Source organism: Helicoverpa zea, chromosome 22 (genome assembly GCF_022581195.2).
Source record: "Helicoverpa zea isolate HzStark_Cry1AcR chromosome 22, ilHelZeax1.1, whole genome shotgun sequence".
Taxonomy (NCBI): domain Eukaryota; kingdom Metazoa; phylum Arthropoda; class Insecta; order Lepidoptera; family Noctuidae; genus Helicoverpa; species Helicoverpa zea.
Window position 1 is genome coordinate 8,805,260 of NC_061473.1, and position 23,109 is coordinate 8,828,368.

Here is a 23,109-nt window from a genome sequence, read left to right on the forward strand (position 1 = left end):
TAAAGAAAAATTTGCTTATGTAGTTTCCAAATGCGCGAGCGAAGCGAGCGCGAAATTTTTATCGGACTTAAAACAAAAATGACGTAAAATTAAGCCCAAAAGTACTTAACGTTTTGTTTGTTGACAAATGCAAAAATAAGGGCCATAATATAGCTTCTGAATACGCGAGCGAAGCGAGCGCGAAATTTTTATCGGACTTAAACCAAATATTACGTAAAATTTGGTCCAAACGTACTTAACTTTTTGTTTGTTGACAAATGCAAAATGAAGCGCATACAGTTTCTGAATACGCGAGCGAAGCGAGCGCGAAATTTTAATTATTTTTTATTTAAGACTCAAATCCAAAATTACGTAAAATGTAGTGTCACGTGTGTTTTAAGTACCAAATTTTAACAATAATTAATTTTATTTAAGTTTAAAAAGTTTCAACTTTCTTGTTTAATGTTTTGTTATTGTTAGACAGTTTTATGTAGCGGCGCCAGGCCCGCCGCTAGCTGTTTGTTCGCCCGCGTGCAAAACTGATTATGTCGCCCTACGACTACATATTATTAGGTACAAGAATTTATATTTGTTTACTGAAGTGTAAAACTAAGCCATATAATTGCGAATTCTTCTATCAACTTTCTTGTATCCAAGCTTTCAAAAATTTCATGTTCAATTGAAACCAACCACGGACGCATATAAGGGGGGGGGGGGGGTCCAGACCCCCATTTTATATGTATATCCATGTTTCATTCATAATATTTTAGTGCGACTGGCGCGATTTAAGAAGAGAGAAGCAATCGTTAATGAGCGCGAGCGAAGCGAGCGCGAAATTTTTATAGTTTATGGTCTGAAAAGTTAATTGGAACCAAAGCCGTCGTCTTGTGCAATCATTACCTTAGTGGCCCCTGTGTATTGAAAGATTGTGATTAATAGGTACCAACATAATGAATGTCAAAGTACTTGGAACAGTTTATTATTTAACCCAAACTAAAGAACTTAAATACCTATAACAACGTTTTCATTCAGTAAAAGATATTGATAGCGACAATTTTTTGGTGGGTTTCCCGATGACAAAAGTTACCGTATAAGAGATATGTCATATGTAAGGAAGCGCGAGCGAAGCGAGCGCGAAAATTTTTGTAGTCTAAGGACAAAAAATAAATAAAAACCTCTGTAAATTAACAAAGCAACGTCAAAAAGTAAGAAATGCACAGAAATGAAGTCCAAATATATAAGAAGCCGCGAGCGAAGCGAGCGCGATTCTTTCCTTAGTGTTTTCATGAAGTAAACATATCATAAAAAGCCATGAAAAATATTTTCTTCGGAATTGAATGCTTCAACAATTAAACAAAGATTAATTGTGATGTCTCATACATGGAGCCGCGAGCGCAGCGAGCGCGAATTTTTTTGGGGATGCAAAGGGGCTTCACCGTTAGAATTGACAGGACAGGACCAAAGCGAGGGCGGCTTTTTCTAAAATTTTATTGCTTATAGATCTACTAAATATTTTTATTTCATAATTCAGTAATCAGTAGTTATGGTTTAATTTTGCCGCCCCCTAAATCATGCCGCCCGGGTCTTTTGCCCTTGATCTTAAATAGTTTTAATTTTGAAAATGATCTTTCAACAGATGCAACTGAAACCGGCAGTGTAAGTAATATTCTTAGCGCTATTGCTGTGTTCGGTAATATTGAAATCAAATCATTGGTAAAAAGATATTGTATTTTTTAAATATAACGTGATAAGTCGCTCGATTTGCCGCCCCCTAGGACGTGCCGCCCGCGTGCGGTGCACGCCATGCACGCATTACGGCGGGCCTGAGCGGCGCAGATACTAGTTGCGAACATTTTTTTTTTTAATTGGGTAAATTTTGCCGCCCCCTAAAAGCTGCCGCCCGGGGAATTTGCCCCCCTTGCCCCCCCCACGCTACGCCACTGTGTCACCTCTACCATGTCACCACTACTCAATACTGCATAATGTATTCGTAATAATGTTCTTTACAGCTTTATCTGTACGCTTAGAGTATATGAACAACCGGATACGGTACAAGCACAAATCATGGAGAACAGTCTAGCGGAGGCTAGTAGTTCTGTTCATTATGTCATAACGTATTCGGGGGACGAGCGACGTTACTAGCTCCGCCCTTACACGCTTTCTATGGAACCCGGAAAATAAACTCACTAATCATCAATTAAGACCAATCATTGACAGGTTACTTTTGATTTGACAAGGAACCCGAATGTCTCGTTAGGACTCGTTATGAAAAGATGGTCACCCAACCATGGACAAGCAATAGATAGCTCACTGTTATAAATATTTTCGATCACATAGTTATGCAAGCAACCGAGAAAATTGAAAACATGGTACACACTGTATAAAAGTATGATTTGCGTTCTTGTTCTCTTTGGCAGAGGGAAAACCACGGCAACTACTTTTCCAGTTGATTAAGTTGTCTAAGACGATAATACATAAAAGAAGAGTTTGTTTGTACACGGTAAGTAATCTCTGACAGGCATCAAAGATTGTGTGGACATGTGAAACAAAGAAATGTTGCAGTTATTGGTAAAATTCTTGTCACACAAGTGATAGACCCATTTTTGAGGAAGGAGAAATGGGAACAGTACAACTCAGTCTTCTTCTGGAAATAGACCTGGTTCACATTATTGGAAGCAATGTAAAAAAACTGTATTTAGGTAGATAAATAACCGGTTGGACACTTCTCTTACGTACTTCCTTATGTTCTCCCTGATGTACTCACCTTATGTACACCCCTTGTGTAGCTAATCCCCTTATGTACTCCTATAATGTAATCCCTTATCTTCTCTAATCTACAAACTTCCTTATGTACTCCTGTAATTTTCGATTCAGGGTTCGATTCCCGGGGCGGCCGAAATTTGGGCTCGGGCATTGTGGGTTTTAGAAACTCACAAATTAGCCCGGAGCCTGGAAGTTGGCGGAGTTACACCCCCGTGCCTGGACGACACGTAAAGCCGGCGTCCCCGAATGCTACCCAGTAGCAGTCGTTGTTACAATGCCACGTCAGAGGCCGTCAGGCGGATTTGAGAAAACTCTGACACCAGGGCTTGCTAAGTGATTAAACTCACTCGATAAGAAGAAGAAGACCTAAATTGGATACATACTTTCTCTCTTTCCAGCTACTTATCCCATATGGTGGTGGCGTCAGCTTTCCTAACTTATCTTCTCCACTTCGCTCTATCTACGACATCGTTCATCCGAGAACGATGTCGTAGATAGCACCTGGCACTCCTTGGATATATATATACTAAAGCGAACTAAACTTAAGTCGTGGTGGCCTAGTGGGCAAAGAACCAACCTCTCGAGTATGAGGGCGCGGGTTCGATTCCAGGTCAGGCAAGTACCAATGCAACTTTTCTAAGTTTGTATGTACTTTCTAAGTATATCTTAGACACCAATGACTGTGTTTCGGATGGCACGTTAAACTGTAGGTCCCGGCTGTCATTGAACATCCTTGGCAGTCGTTACGGGTAGTCAGAAGCCAGTAAGTCTGACACCAGTCTAACCAAGGGGTATCGGGTTGCCCGGGTAACTGGGTTGAGGAGGTCAGATAGGCAGTCGCTTCTTGTAAAGCACTGGTACTCAGCTGAATCCGGTTAGACTGGAAGCCGACCCCAACAAAGTTTGGGATAGGGCATGCAATTTCGGTAAAATAAAAATTACCGGTAAAAATTCGGTAATAAAAATATTAATAACGGTAAAACGGTAATTTTTGTATTTTTTTTAATGTGATATTATAACAATAAGATTGGGTAGTTTAAAAGCAAAAAATAAATAAAAATACAAGGTATAATTATAACAATAAGATTGGGTAGTTTAAAAGCAAAAAATAAATAAAAATACAAGATATAAGGTGGTAAACATTTCGGGAGTCTTGCGGTCCATGGCCCTTTACGGGGCCCCGGTATGAACACGTTCGGTACGGAAGCGGGCCGTACACTACCTGAACGTGCCCCAAAGAGTGATAGCCATCAGGCTAATCCGGGGGTACCGCACGATCTCCCGCGAAGCAGCTGGCCTACTAGCCGGACTGCCACCGTGGGATCTGGAGGCGAGAGTCTTCTTGCGCCTGTACGACTGGCGCGAGGAGGCTCAGCGCCGGGGGGAAACCCCGTTGCCGCGGCAAGTTGTCGCGCAGCGGGCAGAGCTCCGGCGCGATCTCATGGTGGCCTGGAGGGAGCGACTGTCGCAACCCAGTGCAGGGCACGCCACCATAGTGGCGGTAAGTCCCCTCTTTGAGGAGTGGCTCGGGAGGAGTCACGACGCCCTCACGTATCGCATGACGCAGGTCCTCACCGGACACGGTTGTTTCGGGAGGTACCTGCATCGAATCGGTCGTGAGGAGGCGCCCGGGTGTCACCACTGTGCGGACAGCCCCGAGGACACGGTGGACCGCACAGTCCAGGAGTGCCCTGCGTGGGAAGGGCACCGCCGGGTCCTCGTCGAGGCTTTGGGCGGTGGCGACCTCTCGCGTCCGGCCCTGGTTCAGGCCATGGTCCGGGGCGAGAGGGAATGGGATGCCTTCGCCTCCTTCTGCGAAGCGGTCATGCTCGAGAAGGAGGAGGCGGAACGCCAGAGATTTCGCACCTCTCATCCCGGCCGCCGCGCTGGACCAGGTAGACACCATGGGCGCCGGGTGTCTCCCGGAGATGACTCCCGGCCACCGTAGGCGTGGGTCTGTGGGCGGTGAGTTCGGGTGGCTCATCGTCCCTCTGTTTGCTTAGACGACAGACCCGTGTCGACGGCGCGCATGCAACCCACAGCATGAGGGGTCATTTGATGATTTTTGACGTCGTTAAAAAAAAAAAAGGTGGTAAACATTTTTTGTGACGTGGGCCGTAAAAAGAAAACATGGCAGTACCATCCGTATGCGATGTCGCCGACAAAATGCAAGAGAAACGGCTGCGATGGTACGGACATCTGAAAAGGAGACCACCTGAATACATCGCCAATGTTATGTACTCAATCTCGATAAACCCGGTCAAAGGCGCAGAGGCAGGCCGAAACTGTGGTGGTTGAGTGTCGTAATGAATGAAATGAAAATCTACGAACTCGAAGAGGAAGATGTCCTGGATAGAGTGAAGTGGAAGAAGAAGAAGATACGGAAAGCGGACACCCCTTCACAAGAGGGGATAAATGCTAAGAATTACCGTGAAAAAAAAAATTTTTTTTCATTGAAGTGAAAGCTCTTTTTTATGGTAAATCGTAGGCATTTTATGGACTAGGGTTGCGGTAACTCTTTCGAACAATCCCGCAGCCCCGGCAGGCCTTGGCCCTACGCGTGGAACAACGCGCCGCCAACACGGGTCAGTTGTCTATGCGGACGGAGGAACGATGAGCTACCCGAACTCACCGCCAACAGAACGACGCCTACGGTGGCCGGGAGTCGTCTCTCGACACTCGGCTGGAATGAGAGGTGCGATCTCGCAGTCGCTCCGCAGGCTCCTTCTCGAGTATGACTGCTTCACAGAAGGAGGCGACGGCTTCCCATTCACTCAGGACCATGGCCTGAACCAGGACCGGACGCGAAATGTCGCCGCTGCCTATTGGCTCGACGACGACGGTACCCTTCCCAGGCAGTGTACACCAAGACTGTGTGCTCACCGTGTCCTCAGAGCTGTACGCATGGTGGTGAAGTAAAAGCCCTTGCTCAGTGAGGTCATAGAGTAGGTAAAATAAGCATAAGCTACATTTTTACCTAATATAAGCTAACAGCTATGAGGAAAATCAGAATAACCGAATGAATAAAATTTGTTTAGATATTATAAATTAAGATGAGAATGAAGATTTGTATCTAACCTAGAGATAGTTAAGGAGACACATAAGTTTACTTTCATAAAAAACAGCAACTTTAACACTCTTACAATATGTAATGTATGCAATATAACATTATGTTCAGGCTACATACTGAAAATTTGACGTTAAATGAACAATTGCTATATTTTATCACAAAAACGTAAAAACCGGTAAATTACCGGTTACATATTATTTTTACCGGTAAATAAAAAATCTCGAAAATGGGCGGTTTTACCGGTAAAACCGATACCGGTAAACCGGTATTGCATGCCCTAGTTTGGGAAAAGGCTCGGAGGATGATGAAAGCGAACTAAACTCTATTCCAACAATTTTGAACAAACAAAACAAATGTCTATTAAAACATTTCTAGATAAGATTTCAGATTTATCTCATACCTAATCCACTTTTGCATTCTTATCAGTATACCTAATGAATAATTATTACCAACGTGATTAAAATAATAATACCTGTAATTAAACCGTGCACTTAGCTTAGGTGTTCTATATAATTAGATATTACACATGTAGGTAAATTATCGCTCCATGTAAACACTGGTACTAAGCTGTATCAGGTTAGACTGGAAGCCGACCCCAATGAAGTTGGGAAAAGGCTCAGGAGATGATGATTAAGAAAGTTGATGAGACTGACTGAGATTGGTTGTCAGACATACTGGGTTCTGACTACCCGTAAAGACTACCAAAGATGTTCAATTACAGCCGGGGCCTACAGTTTAACGTGCCCTCCGAAACACAGCAGACCCTAATATTCCCTATAATGGACTATGGTGACGTGTGCTACTACAGTTGCAATGCGGACTTGCTCAACAAACGTGATCGACTTATCAACAAATGCATAAGATTTGTCTTCAACCTGCGGAAATACGAACATGTTTCTGAGTACAGGGAGCAATTGAAATTCGTGTGAGAAGAGCGCTCCGTGCTTCAACGACCCATTACTCTCTCATTATCTCCCGAGCCTTTTTCCCAACTATGTTGGGGTCGGCTATCAGTCTAACCGGATGCGGCTAAGTACCAGTGGTTAACAAGAAGTGACAGCCTATCTGACCTCCTCAATCCAGTGACCCGGGCAACCCAATACCCTGGTTAGACTGGTGTCAGACTTACGGGCTTCTGACGATTAAGGATGTTCAATGACAGCCCATGACCCTTAAAGAATGACCCAACGACCTTTTACTCACTACTCCTTAAATCTCCGAGGCACCCATCGTATCTGACTCCTCAAAACCGTTGCTCCGGTCATTCTTAAAATATCCACATAAAATATTACTAGCCGTTTTCCCGTTGTATCCTGGGCCTGTTGTTAGTATAGTTAAGTAATAGCAGTAAGCATATATAAACTTATAAAGCTATATAAAGTCTTCCAAGTGTATTAAATAAATAAGTAATGAAATATTTTAGTTATTTTACCTTTGCCCCTACCATGCGTATCTCAGCACCACCTTAAGAGCGCGCGCACACTACAAGATTTAATCGGCCGATAGTTGATTTTTGCTCATATACCAGTATGAAGATGAATGGAAGTACACACGTAACAACAATTAGGTATTTGTTCGGTATGAAACCGTCTAAAATCCTTCATTGAATTCGACTAAGGTCGACTAAATAGTTTGCAGTGTGTGCTTAGGATTAGTTTAAATAAATACATAAATAAATAAAAGCATAATACTTTCTTCGTTTTTATTTACTTGCAGGTACACATCTGTAATTATTTTTACAAAATTTACAGCATTATATACGTTATTATGTTATTGTAATCGTTTCTTACGGCAGAGGAACGTACAATGAGTGTCGTTTGATGATGTTGGCGAAATAGATCGCTGATTTGCGCGGCATGCGCTTTCTCAGATGATCAGAAAAGTCTACCTCGTATAGACCAAACTTCATCCTGAAAACATAAGTAGAATTATCATCTTTGAGGTAACGTAGACTGCACGTCAGTGGTTACTGTCACGCACCATAACTCAATAGTAATAATTACGATTTTCCTATAAAACTGTTAACACTGACCTGAAGTTGACTGTACTAAGGATTTTCACGTTTTTTTTTTTTAAATTTTAAGAATAACGGATGTTTATGCTGTCGGGGAAAATGGGCCTGAATATCAGGTAGCCTAATAACCGATTTCTGAGAAATTGTGTACAGAATTTGTCTATTCATTCCACCGATAAAGGCGCTCAGAATCCGGTCACTCCTCCGCACACCCTGATATAATATATAATATAAACACCGAAATAAAGTGTATTTTTATGTTCACTTATTCCACCTCAGAGGCCATCAGGCGGATTTGAAAAAACTCTGACACTAAGGCCTCGTTCGGGAATAAACCTGCAGCTCACTCGATAAGAAGACTTACTGATAACCGTCACTCCATTCGAAGTTATCCATGAGGGACCAGTAGGTGTATGCGCTCACGTTAATCCCATCCTGTATTGCCAGCGAGATCTAGAAGTAACGAGAAGGTTAGAATAATTTCTGAAATGCAAACCAACAATTATATCCTCCGACAACCCGGGAACTAAGGGTGTCACCACATTTATCGACGTGGAATCGGCTAACGCCGGTCAAAAAAGCCTTTGTCTACGTAATAAAGGTTTTACTATACCATTCGCATCGGCTCGGCTCGGACGATGCGTCGCTAAGAGCTCGGCTTAAGCCGATTACGCGTAGATAAATGTGGGTAGACCCTTAGAGTAAGTATCAAGCTGAAGGCTTGGGTCTTATTATTACTATTGAGGGAACCTGGATTTTAAAATTGATTATGTATACATACGAGTGTAGCTGTCCAATAGTTTTTGATAAGGTCCATTAGTTTTTGAGTTTGGATTACAAGGAAACAAAAATGCAAATTTTTCCGTTTTATAATATTGCTATAGATCGAGTCTTCTGGTTTTATACATATAAGGTGCACAATAAGAAACGCAATACTACCCTCCATTCAAGTCCTGGCAGGTAATAATAAAGCACCTTATATACATTACCTGCTCTAAATGGCGTCTGATGAATGAAACCCGTCCATTATCATTGAGATTGGACCCTCGAGAGCCGTACCCGTTCTCTGTGATGAAGAATTCCAAGTCACCATACTGTAGGCGCAGCCAGTGCAGTAGCCGTCGAAGACCTTCTGGATACACCTGAACATCCAAGTTTATGAGTGAGAAGAATTCTGGGACCTTCGGTGGTCGTAACTCGTATCATGGCCGAAATGGGAGAAAACGCCTAAGGCGCTAAGTCAAAATGTGCATGACGTATTAAATAACAAAAAAAGTAATTAATCCGACTTTTAGACGACCCTAAAATATTGGACTTGAGTTTTTTCATTTTTTTTCACAAATAAATAACAACGAAGATACTGCACGATTGAATTTTTGTTACGTACAACAAGTTCTACAAATACATAGACGTGAGGTCACGAGCCCCCACTCACAATCTTTGTTGCGTTATAATGTTTTGTTAAAATAAAAAATACGTGTCCAATATTTTTTGTCAGTCTAAAATATTGACTAATAATTAGAATCACAATCTTTTAACCCTGTCAGGATGTTTGCGTGCGTCTTTCATGAACCTTACAAAATCATGGACTGTATTTATATTAAAGTTTGAAGGCAGGATTAATGTGACGCACACAAATATTTCTTATGTCTACTCACAAAATAAAAAACATTTTTAAATGTCCTATGAAAATGGAACCTTTGTGCTCCAACACGGTGGACTCACACAAGGACACATAGTTTGCCACAAGTTTCGTATTCCCAGCTTACAAAAACCTTTATATAAATAAAAAAAAAAACCTATATTATCCCTTGTTCAGGCCATCACGCGTGTACGTCAGGTCTGAATAAGTTACCCGCCGGGGTACTGCGGGATTGTTCGAAAGAGTTACCGCGGCCCCGGTACATAAAACACAATGGATTTCTAGTCAGTAAAGTTCTGACCCTCCCTTACCGCTGCTAACCCACAGCGGAATTTATGATGATTTTTGCCATCGATAAAAAAGGTCCGAATAAGCTGAAAATTAGAGGGGATGTAGCATAAGCGAGAAAGACATTTTTTTTCCAAAATATAAACTAAAAATGTATCCAGTCTTACCGGCAAACTGGGGTTTTCACTAAATTGCCAGTGAGGATCAACGTCTAACGCGGCCTCCAGGTCAAAGACGTAATTCACGAAGGTCTTCTCTCCACTGTCCCAAGGCATGGGTGGTCTCGCTAACTTCGTCGTATAGTAGTTTAAGGCGAAGAAGTCATAAGTTCCTGGATAGATAAAAGAAAGGCATGTACTATCTGTAAAGAACTTGGTATGCAATATTTCTCGAATTGTATTTTCTGTGCTCTTTGCACTAAAATTGTTTGGTAATTGTTAGCTCCATTTGCATTATATAAGTTTCTCAGGAATAGCTTGTAAATAATTGAATAATTATTCTTTTGAAAAGAGTGTCTATGGAGTTTTTTGCCGGTTCTTCTCCATAAGAATGATTCTTTAGAACGGTGTAACTAGTTTGACGTTTCGAAAGAGCTTTCATAGGCCTATTTGAAATTAAAATAAAAAAAAGACTTTGCTTAGGAACGCACTATAATATGTCCTGCACAGTTAGCTGACCTCCTTATCTCCTTATATGAGAACAACCGCCGTAGTCGATAATCGGCTAGGACGATATTATCATCGTGAGAAGGACTGGAACTTCAAACAAAAATAAGGTATGTAGATATTTTATTGTAGTCTTAATTTGTTATTAACAAAATCTTACCTCTAATGAATTCTTTTTCATGTCTTGTGAAGGCTGGCAGCCTGGATTCATTAAAACCTAGTTCTCTGCTCCTTTCTGCTATAATCTCTTCTACGTAGGGTGGCCATCCACCTTCCTTCGAAAATATTGCGTGAGCATAACGGCCAGTCTGAAATAAACAGGCTTTCGTGAATTGCACATTCCTTCATCATCATCATCTCAGCCATAGGACGTCCACTGCTGGACATAGGCCTCCCCCTTAGATCTCCACAGATACCGGTTGGAAGCGACCTGCATCCATCGTCTTCCGGCGACCTTTATAAGGTCGTCTGTCCACCTCGTTGGTGGACGTCTTACGCTGCGCTTGCTAGTCCGTGGTCTCCACTCCAGCACATTCCTTAATTATTTAAAATCGGGCCTTATAGTTAACTTTTAAAAAGAAAGTTAGTAGTGGACTTCTTTTGCTATTTTTTTTATTATTTATTTATTTATTTAGTTATGTGTAGGGAGAAGTCCTAGCAACTTCTCACGTATGAGCATGTCGGTCCGATTCCAGGCAACTTTTCTAAATGTACTTAATAAGTATATCTTGGACACCAATTACTGTGTTTGGGAGGCCAAGTTAAACCATAGGTCCCGGCTATATTCCCAAAATACCCAAACACCAAAATATTGTAAGTTTTACTAATTCTTTCAGATTTTGGTGGGACCCTAAACTATTGTCCTATTACTAGAAATGGTTCAGTAAGCACTTACGTTAAATTGCCTAGCCATTTCTGCTAAATGCTCGTCTTTTTCAGAGTATGGCATTATCCACATTAAGTTGTTTGCGATTGATACTTTACCTGAAATTAAACAAGGATTTTTTAAAGATTACAAAAATATATCTTCAGGCAAATTACGCCGGTTTGCACACTTGTATGTTTTTTCTGATTTACTTGCTTTAGGAAATAGTAACTTTGCACACGAAAATTTCTCTGTCTCACGGTTTCACCCGCGTCCCAGGACAACTTCCCGTAACTTGATAAAATACAGCCTACATCTTCCCGCGGTTTCGCCCACATCCCATGGGAACCACGAACGGGATAAAATATAGTCTATGTTACTCAGGAACTGTGTAAGCTACACAGTGAAATATTTTTTTTAAATCGGTTCAGTATTTTTTGAGTTTATCCATTACAAACAAACACAAAAACACATATTTTTCTCTTTATAATATTAGTATCCAAGATGTCACCAGAAAATAATGTAGTTGTGCTACCAAAAGTGTCTTGTGCACAACCAAACCCAAACAAACAAAAATAAAAATTTAGAAAACACATACCATTATGCCTATACCTGAACTCCTCATCATATATTCTCCAGGCCTTAGCATGGGCGAGAAGAATATTCTTATTACACAAGTAAGGAGCAATATAGTAGTCCAACTGTGGTTCCAGGATACCCCTGCCGTAATAGAAGTCACATTCAGATACAGGCTCGTTGATTGTGATCCAGGTCTTCACACGGTCTCCGTAGAGATTGTATAAAACCCTTGCGTAGTCCGCAAACCAGTCAGGACTCTTTGGGTTGGCCCAACCCCCTGGAATTTGAGGTTTGGTGATCAGTAGCATGGTCTCTTAGAAAGATGGAAATCAGGTACTGATCTAATGAATGCTAAAAAGACTATGATAAGATAGGTACTTTCCATTTTTTTTTTCGAGAAGAACAATCAAGGATTTTTAGGCACTTTTTAGGCAACAGAGATTAGGTGAGTGAGAGTAGGTGAGTGAGAGTAGGTGAGTGAGAGTAGGCTATTTAATACTTCACTCCTGTAAATGTACTCCTGTGTGTAAAAGCAGGTTAAGTGCCTAGACTGAATTTTTGATTGGTGATTTCGTGAATAAGGGTGATCTATGCTGTGTGTGTAATTAATAATACATGTACACTATCTTTGTATGTATAGCTAGCCTATGAGACCATAAAGATAAACTAGCCTCCAGAAGTGCTTTTATCCATATCCCGTGGGAACTACTGCAGGCACGGGATAAAAGAAGCCCATAGCTTTCCTCAACACATATTGGCTATGCTATCTATCTGATACTGAAATAATTTGCCAAATTGGTCCTGTACACGGGTCCTGTAGTTACTGAGATTAGCTCGTTTAGTAAATTACTGAACTTTCCAGCTTTACAATATTAGTATATACTTATATTAAGAACAAAGTCCAAGCTCACCGACACCAAGTTTTCTTAATTTGCTAAGTAAGTCTAAAGGAACATGGATGATTTATTGACGACCTCTGTGGCGCAAAGGTCACCAAGCCGGACCGCCGAATCTGAGGTCCCGGGTTCGATTCCCGGTTCGATCGACGTTTGTGTGATGAGCATGCTTGTTGGTCGTAGTCTGGGTGTTACAATATGTATTTATAAATATGTATATATGTAGCTATATGTAGTTTATCAGTTGTGTTAGCACCCATACTGTTACTGTTACTGTTACAGCCTTTTTATCGTCCCACTGCTGGGCTGCGGCCTCCTCTCACATGGAGAAGGATTGAGCATTAATCACCACGCTTGCTCAATGCGGGTTGGTGATTTCAGACTTTATAGTCCAGGTTTCCTCAAGATGTTTTCCTTCACCTTTTTATCAGCCATTGGCACCCATAACACAAGTTAATTAATAACTTACCATGGGGCTAACCGACCGTGTGTGAAAAGGTGTCCCGACATTATTGTTTATTGTTTTGTTATTGTTATTATGTCTTTGAAACTGGGCCTCAATATCTTACCAAGATCTCGCAGCAGTTGTGGCATTTCCCAATGGTACATGCTGACAATGGGCTCAATGCCCTTCGCCAGAAGACCATTGATCATGTTATCGTAATGGTTCTTTCCATCCTCACTGATGTTGTTCGCAAAACCAGTGGGAAGAACACGGGGCCAGTTTATGGAGAATCTGAAAATATAGCATACAGGATCATTATTTAAACAGTGCCCAAAAATATGTCTGGTTCAGAATCAGTGTCAGAACATACTGGCATCATTAGTAAAAAAATACTTTTTTTATCCGACGTAAGACCATAAAATCGATTTTAACGTAAACGTATTTTGTCATAAATGAGTCTTTTTTTCTACTAAACATATATTTAAGTAAAAGTGTACGTATCTATAAAACTTATCCCTACTATTTATACTACTAATATTATAAATGCGAAAGTAGCTCTGTCTGTCTGTCTGTTACGCTTTCACGTCTAAACCACTGGACTGATTTTAATAAAATTTGGTACAGAGATAGAGTTGACCTTGAGAAAGAACATAGGATAGTTTTTATCCCGGACTTTTGATGAGTTCTCTTGGAAACGCGATATAACCGAACTCGACGCGGACGAAGTCGCGGGCGGAAGCTAGTTTAACTATAAAGCGGTTCTGCACAAATGCTTGTGCACTATAATAAAAGTCAGTTAGATCAGGTTAAAAGCAGTTTTAACTCGTTTTCAAATCTCTGGAGGAGGGTGCAGTCCATAAGATAGATTGTAATATTTTCGCCTTACCGGTAAAAATGCAAGCCCAATTCTTCCACCATTTCGATGTCCCTTTTCCATAGATAGTAGGAGTTAGTGGCATCATCTCCGTTACTGCGATCCGAAATAACTTCTGGGTATTTGTGCGTCAAGCGGTCCCATTTGCCCTCTCCTTTATCTGGGAAAATAGCGTTACAATTCGTTTAAATATGAAATTAATTCAGCTAAGAGCTCAGGGCCCCGATTCTCCTAAGTTAATAATGTCAAAATTAAATAGAAATCGAATCGCAATATGATCGCAATAGCAGTTTTTACCATATCGTGCATTCTGCTACTAATATAAGACCAATCGTATTCCAACGACATTCGATTGGTTCGCGATTGGTCTGCTATTTTGGTGATTTTTGTCTATACAGTAGTTTGCTCTACAATCATATTGCAATCGTAAATCATTTACAGACAAAATGGTTCATTATTGAATGACAGAAAAGGATAAAAACGTCAAAGAACAAATAGCGGAATGCCACATACGCTTCAATCGTAATCGAGTCGGGATTGGATCGCAGTCGAATGTGAATCGTATGTTGCTTAAGTAAAATTAGGAGAATCGGGCCCCAGGTCAAATAACTTTGCCGGTTTATGCTACAAGTTTCATCGAAACAGGCTTATAGTTAGCCGTTTATGGTTCCCTCATATGTATAAATAAATAAATAATGTCGGGACACCTTTTCACACACGGTCGGTTAGCCCGTTAAATGATTTGTCAATACCAGCTATCCTATACACATACCCTATACACAGTAAATTTGCCACGGAGGAAGGAAACATAGCGGAGATGGACTAAAGAAGATAGGTCAGGCGCCTTTACGCCAGAACTACCGAGGCTTTCGGTTCCCTTGTCAAATCAAAACCAATCTTTCGATTGGTCTTGATTGATTGGTGATTTTATTTTAGAAATAATAGTCGGGTTCCATAGAAGGCATGTAAGGATGGAGTTAGTAATGTTCCTCGTCCCCCGAACACACGCATTTTGGCGCGCTACTTTCTTAGTAGATTTTGCGTTATGACATCTTCGCTAGTGATTTGTATCCAAGATAATTGTTACAGCCTTTTTATCGTCCCACTGCTGGGCTGCGGCCTCCTCTCACACGGAGAAAGATTGAGCGTTAATCACCACGCTTGCTCAATGCGGGTTGGTGATTTCAGACTTTATAGTCCAGGTCTCCTCCAAGAGAATTACGAAGCAAAATAGCTTAGATACCACTACGTACCACTTACATTCCAGGCTCCTTCTGTCTGATAGGCTGATGTGGCTGCACCGAACTTGAACCAGGGTGGAAACTGCAGGTCATATCCACTTGACAGACTGAATGAGGACCTGTGATGATGAGGGAGAATATATGAAACATCTTCAGCCTATAACACAAGCGAACCTACATCTTGTCTATATGTCACCTCGATTTGGAAATCAATGGTTTTATGTAAGAATAAAAAGCCCAAACATGGTTTACTTTTAGTCGACCGATAGTTTGTTTGGGCCCGTGCCATAAATCAGTACCTATATGATGATTTTAATCAAGATTTTAAAAAAAAGTTTTTTTGCTAAATTCGGGGTCAACTGTCGGCCAACTGTCTAGTCTGCAGGATGCGGATTTTCAGTTTTTTTTTTTTTAATGTTTATTACGAATTTTTACATTCAATTTGCAATTTGCAATGCAAACTGAATGTAAAATTATTTTAATGTTGTCAGTGAACTTGAGCCTTAGAGTTTTAAATCTATTAGAGGTAATCTTTATCAACATAACATAAAGGAAACATTATTAATATTTTGTTTGTAAATTGTACAAACAACATAAATTATTTTTTTACCGGGAACGACGAGAGCTGAAAACAGAGTGCTGATTCCGAGTTTTGTGAGCGTTCGCAACTCGATACGTAATTATAAGTCTATTGAATTAAAGAGTCGTATGTTACATCACATGATTTAGATATGACATCTTCATTCATTTTGCCGGTTAATAATGTTTACACTCGCAAAAGTGCGCTCGAGTGTAATACGACCAAGTACCGATTCTAAGATAAGTGCTACGTGATTCAATGGTATGATAATCTTCGCATCGAAAAAGTTAACTTGAAAAACTCGCACTAGGCACTCTGCTAGCTTATGATAAATAGCGAGTAATAAAAATGAATAAATGTCTTCACAATAATAAAACATTAGGTATTGCATGCACTAGTTTATCCTTGAATTTACTTTCAATTAATTTTTTTCAGTACATTACATACGTAATTAAACGGAAATTAGAGCGAAATACCGACCGTTGTAATTTATTACCTTATTTGTTATGATTTTAATCTTGCAGTTTTTTGCTTAATTAAGAAATTAGGAGTAATAAATCAGGGTATGAGTCACGTATGTTTGGGTACACATTACGGACTATAAAAAGATATACAGATACACATATATAACGTGCCTTGAATCTATTCAATCATTTACATATATGTAATTTTTTATACTTCCCAAAAGAGTTTTTGATGGAAATCTTAGAAATCGAGGAAACTTTTGAAAGTTCTAGATACGCATAGGGTAAAACCTTAATAATTATACCTATTCCTAAAAAAAAAATAAAAAAAACTACAAAAAAAGATTTCTACAAACACTTTTTAGCTTGCACGGGAAAGGCTGAGGCAAAGTTAAAGTCAAATCATTTATTTCATTTAGGCCTTTACAAACACTTTACTTACTTTCACTTTATGTCAAAAATATGAATGAGTTTGATTTTAGTTTTGCTATAAATGTATAATATCCTGACAGACAATCAACTATCATTTTATTTCTTAATTATTCTTTTGCTTTAATTAAAATTTGGTGAAGAAACTATTAATGACACAGATTATGTAACGTTTAAAATAATAACTAGTGAAATATGTTAACCTATTTTTTTTACACGCTCAAGAATATGCATATATTTTCATTTACGCAAACTTTTCATGTAAATATACATTTATTTTATGATTGTGAAAAACTGTTAGTTTATTATATATTAAAATGTCGGTACTTACCACAGGCAAAGAAACGGTATCGACAGCATTTTTGGCGCGAATGCTACTGTAATTGATCGGGTAACTTTATATACAAGAAAAATTGCCAAGCGCGATTTGCGATAACGCAAGAGGTTCTACTTATTGCTAGAAAAATAAATCATTTAGACGCCACTTATTAATAGAAAAATAAATCACTAAGAAGCTATTTGGTCGGACTTTTCAATTTGTAACCTAAGACTCTGATTAATTAGTCGTGGTGGCCTAGTAGGCAAATAACCAACCTCTCGAGTATGAGGGCGCGGGTTCGATTCCAGGTCAGGCAAGTACCAATGCAACTTTTCTAAGTTTGTATGTACTTTCTAAGTATATCTTAGACACCAATGACTGTGTTTCGGATGGCACGTTAAACTGTAGGTCCCGGCTGCCATTGAACATCCTTAGCAGTCGTTACGGGTAGTCAGAAGCCAGTAAGTCTGACACCAGTCTAACCAAGGGGTATCGGGTTGCCCGGGTAACTGGGTTGAGGAGGTCAGATAGGCAGTCGCATCTTGTAAAGCACTGGTACTCAGCTGAATCCGGTTAGACTGGAAGCCGACCCCAACATAGTTTGGGAAAAGGCTCGGAGGAGGAGGACTCTGATTAATTAGGTACCTCATTATATATTGACTGGAAATTTTTTTTTTCTTTAAAAAATATATATTCTAATTCTTTAGTCATTGATAAAATGTTACAAAATCAGATCAGAGAATCAGATACGTGCAGACCATGTCCCACTTAATCGCATGTCCACTGTGCCCTGAAACTTGCTCGCGGCAGGACCTAATGAGCGCATCCGGCCGTGCTCTCACTGTGGCGGCGATATTGGGCTGACATAGTGTAGTCATCGACACGAAAGAAGAAGACCATGTAATTTCTGCGTATTGTGCTGCTATGTAATCAAGCGGCTGAAATACAGTGACCGTCTCGGCAAGTATATTTTCGAACCGTTTGGGGTTTAAACCCTCGGGTCATGGTCCGAATGCCTACATCCTATTTAGAGATCTGTGTAGGCGACTAGTTGACGCTTCTATCGTGACCAGAAGGCTGGCTATTACCTCGGACAAAGGATCCGCGTGGCGATTCAACGAGGTAATGCTGCCAGCCTAAATATTTATTATGCAGTTAAATGTTTTGTATCAATTTTCAAGGGAAAATAGCATTTTATTTATGTACTGAATGACGTAACATATAAATATTACAAAAATACAATAATTAAAATACAATATTTTAAATATTACAACTTATATATTGTATTAGATATAAGAACTCCTTCAACATTAGTTTTTCTTTCGATAAACAAAATGACAGACGATTTAACAATTGTTAAGGGTTTGGATTTCGCACCTGATTAGTGGAACCCTAAACAATCAATTACTTTACTATAAATTACAAAAAAACACAGAGCTGTCAGTCCCTATTTACATCATATTTTTTGGATATTTGGTAACAGATTCATAAGGCCTGCTACATATGGTGCGATTAGTCGTAAATACTTGAACTTGTAAAATAAAAAGAAAAAAAATATATAGTTAAAATTTTTATGTATCTTTCTTTCTGCGCTGTTTTTTGAAGGATCAAAATTGCTTATTATTCAAGAATAATTGATCATCATCGCTGTCACTCGGTAGTGTAAATGTATTAATTCCTGGGTCGGGCCGAAATCGCTTCGTGTGTTTTTGAAAATTTCACAAAATAGCCCGGAGCGTGGAAGTTGGTGATTGAAACACCCGTGCATCGGAGAGCACGTTAATGTCGATCCTGCGCCTGATCTATCTCCGGTGATGTCGGATTGCCGTTCCATCGGGCTATGAGAGTGAAGGAATAGTGAGTGCACCTGTGTCTGCGCAAAAGCTTGTGCACTATACTTCATCATCATCACATATTCAAACCATAGTCTCTCGACAGTCTCTCACAGTAGCAAGAAATTATTGTAGCCCAATAGAAATATAGTAGAGACTCTAGTTTATATTTGTATCTGCATGCTTATATAATAGGCATAAAAATGAGTAGTAGGTAAAAATACTGATAAATACGAAGGAAAAACAAAATAGAAGCCTCGTAACAAGGTTAATTAGGTTCTTGTGCTAACAATTTAGACATCTTTACACACTACATACAAACTTTTAGTCAGCCGATAATTTATGTAGGCTCATAAACCATTACGAAGATGAATATCAGATCGACTGAAAACTTAGAACCGATTTTGATGCGGTTTTCAATATCAAATATTGTATTATTTTTTTGTAAAATGTTTTTTATAGTTCTTATTGAGCCGTGAGTTTTAAGTCTACATATACCTACGTTTTTATTTAAACATTGACCTAAATAACCCAAAAATACTAAACATTTTGCGTTTTTTGTGCGCAGTCAACTTTATCAAAGCAAAATGGTTAGTAGAGATAAGACAGTTACTTATATGTTTTTAGGGTTCTTACATACATACCGTCAGTTGCACAAAGCTCCATTTAATTAAAGTTAAAGCTTCATTAAATCTATTGCTGTCACTTTATAAATAGTTGACAAAGAAAGTGTCATTCTTTGTCAACTAGATAAAAAGTGTCAGCAATAGATTTAATGAAGCTTTAACTTTAATGGAGCTAACTGACGGATAGATAGTTGCAAGTGAAGCTAATATAAGCTTGTTAATAAAAATAGAACACACTGATAGCAATATGTAACACACACGTCCTACAAAAATTCTAGTCTAATAATCCTAGAAAAAATAGGGCCGATTACTATCAAGTATTATTAGTAAGATTAGTATCTAGTACTACAAAAACTCTGATGTTGGCGGGCAGCCTAATGGTACGGAACACATCATGCGCGCACGCACTTGACCGATTTTTTTGTAAATTGCATTTTTGCTTCATTAGCATTTGCATTACTGAATAGCATAATAAACGAGGATCAATTAAAATTGAATAATTTTAGAAAGAGCACTTTTTTATTGTTGCAGATTTTTTTGACTGGAAGTGTAATCATCTGCCTAGCCTTTTCCCACCTATTTTGGGATCGGCGTCCAATCTAACCGGATGCAGCTGAATACCAGTATTTTACAAGGAGCGACTGCCTATCTGACCTGCTCAACCAAGTTACCCGGGCAACACAATCACCCATGGTGTAATGCAAGTATTTAAGATATCTTCACGAATTATCTATTTCTCTAGAATTTTCTATTAACACTTGATTTGATTTCTTCACAAATGTAGAATGACCCTTATAAATTTTTGAAAATAAAAATACTTTCGAATTTAAAAACAAAAGAAACTGGATTTTACTTTAGAAGGAGGTAAAAATGACATGAAATAAATATTTACTTCTTCCATATAAGGAAAAGTTATAACTATAAAATAATATATAAACATTACACTGGATGGATTCAATAACAGAACAAGAACACTTCTAATAAAACCAATAAATGAATCAATGCTGACTCATATCACGAGATATCATCTTATGCCTACACTTTTCCCAACTATGTTGGGGTCGGCTTCCAGCAGTTCCAGTCCAACCGGATGCAGCTGAGTACCAGTGTTTTATATGGAGCAACTACTTATCTTACCTCCTCCCAGTAAACCCGGGATAATACCCATTGGTAATACTGGCTGTCAGACTTCCTGGCTTCTGACTACCCGTTAACGACTGACAAAGATGTTCAAATGAATGGGCCCTTAATTGGTTTACAAATACGAAAATTCTTTATTATGGTAGTTACATAGGTAAACAGTGAGTAGTTACATGGTTTTTAAAATTGTACACAGCTATGACCCGCCATAATGGCATACAATAATTTTAAGGTAACATTTTATAACGTACGAAGAGTAACAATAAAAGATACCTAGACTATAATAAGAACAAACAATATGCATTGCTTTTAAACTAAAGATTAATTTACAAATCACGGTTTGATTACAAATAACGAACATCGTTTGATAATTACCTACACAAATAGGTTCATTAATTAAAGATAACCCGAGATAATGACTGCAATTAACACAGCTAAATGATTTAGGAGCATGCATAATAAATGCTCGTAATATGCTAATACTCACACTCTAGCAAAAAAATAAGGCACTTCAGAGAAAAAAAATGTGTACAGTTTTTTATTTCATTAATAATAAAGTCTTTTGCAAAAAAATGTGGACTAGCGTCTGGCGCTGATGATATATTCTAGTCACTAAAAACCAATTAAAACAAAAGTCTTTAAAATTAAGTTTTTTTAAGGTGCCCATTTTTTTTGCAATAGGTTATATTTTAATGGAACGAAAAACTGCACACTGATTGATAATTTTTCACTGTTGAAAGCTTCGCTCTTCCCGAGTAACATAAGCTAAATTTTATCCCGGTACGGGCAGTAGTTCCCACGGGACATGGGTGAAACCGCAGGAAATCGGCTAGTGAGTGATATAATGATGATGATGGTCCATAGATATACAATCTGCCCAAATCTTACCAAAATAAAAAAAAATATAATTATTGCCTAATTCGTCAATTAACACAATTATTAAAAAGGTTTTTAACTCGTTAGTATTCAATCAATGCTTTAAGGTAGAATTCCGTGGGTCGCGGCTGACGCAGCCGCGACAATAGTCAACTTGCCGACTAAATAAAAAACAATTCAATTCTGGTTTTACTAAAATTCTATAGATGTTATTAAGCGCTAGATCATGTTGAGATGCATACAGCCGCGCGCGGCTTACGAAATTCGTAGGCCGCGCGCGACTGTCGCGGACCTTGACAACGGCGCCATACATTTTCATAGGTTGACTATTGTCGCGCGCGCGCGGCCGACGACTGTCGTAGGCCGCGCGCGGCTGCGTCAGCCGCGACCCACGGAATTCTACCTTTAGTGATGACGGGATTGATTAGTTTAATTACTTTAGGACTTTTGAGGTTGAAATAAATCAATTAGTGTTCTATAGTAAGATGATAATGCAGTTGCGTCAATGGTATCATATTTATAGGGGTTTTCCCTGCATAAGGTAAATCTTGAAATGGTAAATAGAAATTATAGTCCATTAACCCGAGTTGGTGTTACTTAGGGTTTTCTGCTTAAGGTCGTCAGTCTACCGCGGCAAGTTGTCGCGCAGCGGGCAGAGCTCCGGCGCGATCTCATGGTGGCCTGGAGGGAGCGACTGTCGCAACCCAGTGCAGGGCACGCCACCATATGCGCGATCTCATGGCGGTAAGTCCCTCTTTGAGGAGTGGCTCGGGAGGAGTCAAGGCGCCCTCACGTATCGCATGACGCAGGTCCTCACCGGACACGGTTGTTTCGGGAGGTACCTGCATCGAATCGGTCGTGAGAAGGCGCCCGGGTGTCACCACTGTGCGGACAGCCCCGAGGACACGGTGGACCACACAGTCCAGGAGTGCCCTGCGTGGGAAGGGCACCGCCGGGTCCTCGTCGAGGCTTTGGGCGGCGGCGACCTCTCGCGTCCGGTCCTGGTTCAGGCCATGGTCCGGGGCGAGAGGGAATGGGATGCCGTCGCCTCCTTCTGCGAAGCGGTCATGCTCGAGAAGGAGGAGGCGGAACGCCAGAGAGTTCGCACCTCTCATCCCGGCCGCCGCGCTGGACCAGGTAGACACCATGGGCGCCGGGTGTCGCGGGATGACTCCCGGCCACCGTCGGCGTGGGTCTGTGGGCGGCGAGTTCGGGTGGCTCATCGTCCCTCTGTCTGCTTAGACGACAGACCCGTGTCGACGGCGCGCGTTGTTCCACGCGCTCCTCAAAGAGATGTCAGCAACCCCAGCGGGGCCCAGCAGGGCCAAGGCCTGCCGGGGCTGCGGGTTGTTCGAAAGAGATACCGCGGCCCTGGTACATAAAAAGCCTATGACGGAACACGACGGTTTTTAGTCAGTAAGAGTCTGACACTCCTTCACCGCCACAGCGTGTCCCTGAATGACCCCTTCATTTGATGATTTTTGACTTCGTTAAAAAAAAAAAAAAATGTCAGTCTAGTTAT

General features: G+C 40.2%; 1 protein-coding gene across 1 annotated transcript in view; it reads right to left on the minus strand.

Moving 5' to 3' along the window:
- Positions 1-15,425, minus strand: part of LOC124641142 (myrosinase 1-like) — a 28,550-nt gene extending 13,125 nt beyond the window's left edge. The window contains exons 1-10 of the mRNA XM_047179133.1: positions 15,334-15,425; positions 14,093-14,240; positions 13,331-13,497; positions 11,885-12,142; positions 11,317-11,405; positions 10,582-10,729; positions 9,924-10,087; positions 8,816-8,968; positions 8,191-8,279; positions 7,618-7,722 (exon numbers count right to left, since the gene is read on the minus strand). Coding sequence (XP_047035089.1) covers positions 7,618-7,722; positions 8,191-8,279; positions 8,816-8,968; positions 9,924-10,087; positions 10,582-10,729; positions 11,317-11,405; positions 11,885-12,142; positions 13,331-13,497; positions 14,093-14,124 — 1,205 coding nt within the window. The 5' untranslated portion in view covers positions 14,125-14,240; positions 15,334-15,425. The remainder of the gene's footprint in view (positions 1-7,617; positions 7,723-8,190; positions 8,280-8,815; positions 8,969-9,923; positions 10,088-10,581; positions 10,730-11,316; positions 11,406-11,884; positions 12,143-13,330; positions 13,498-14,092; positions 14,241-15,333) is intronic.
- Between the last annotated feature and the right edge of the window lie 7,684 nt (positions 15,426-23,109).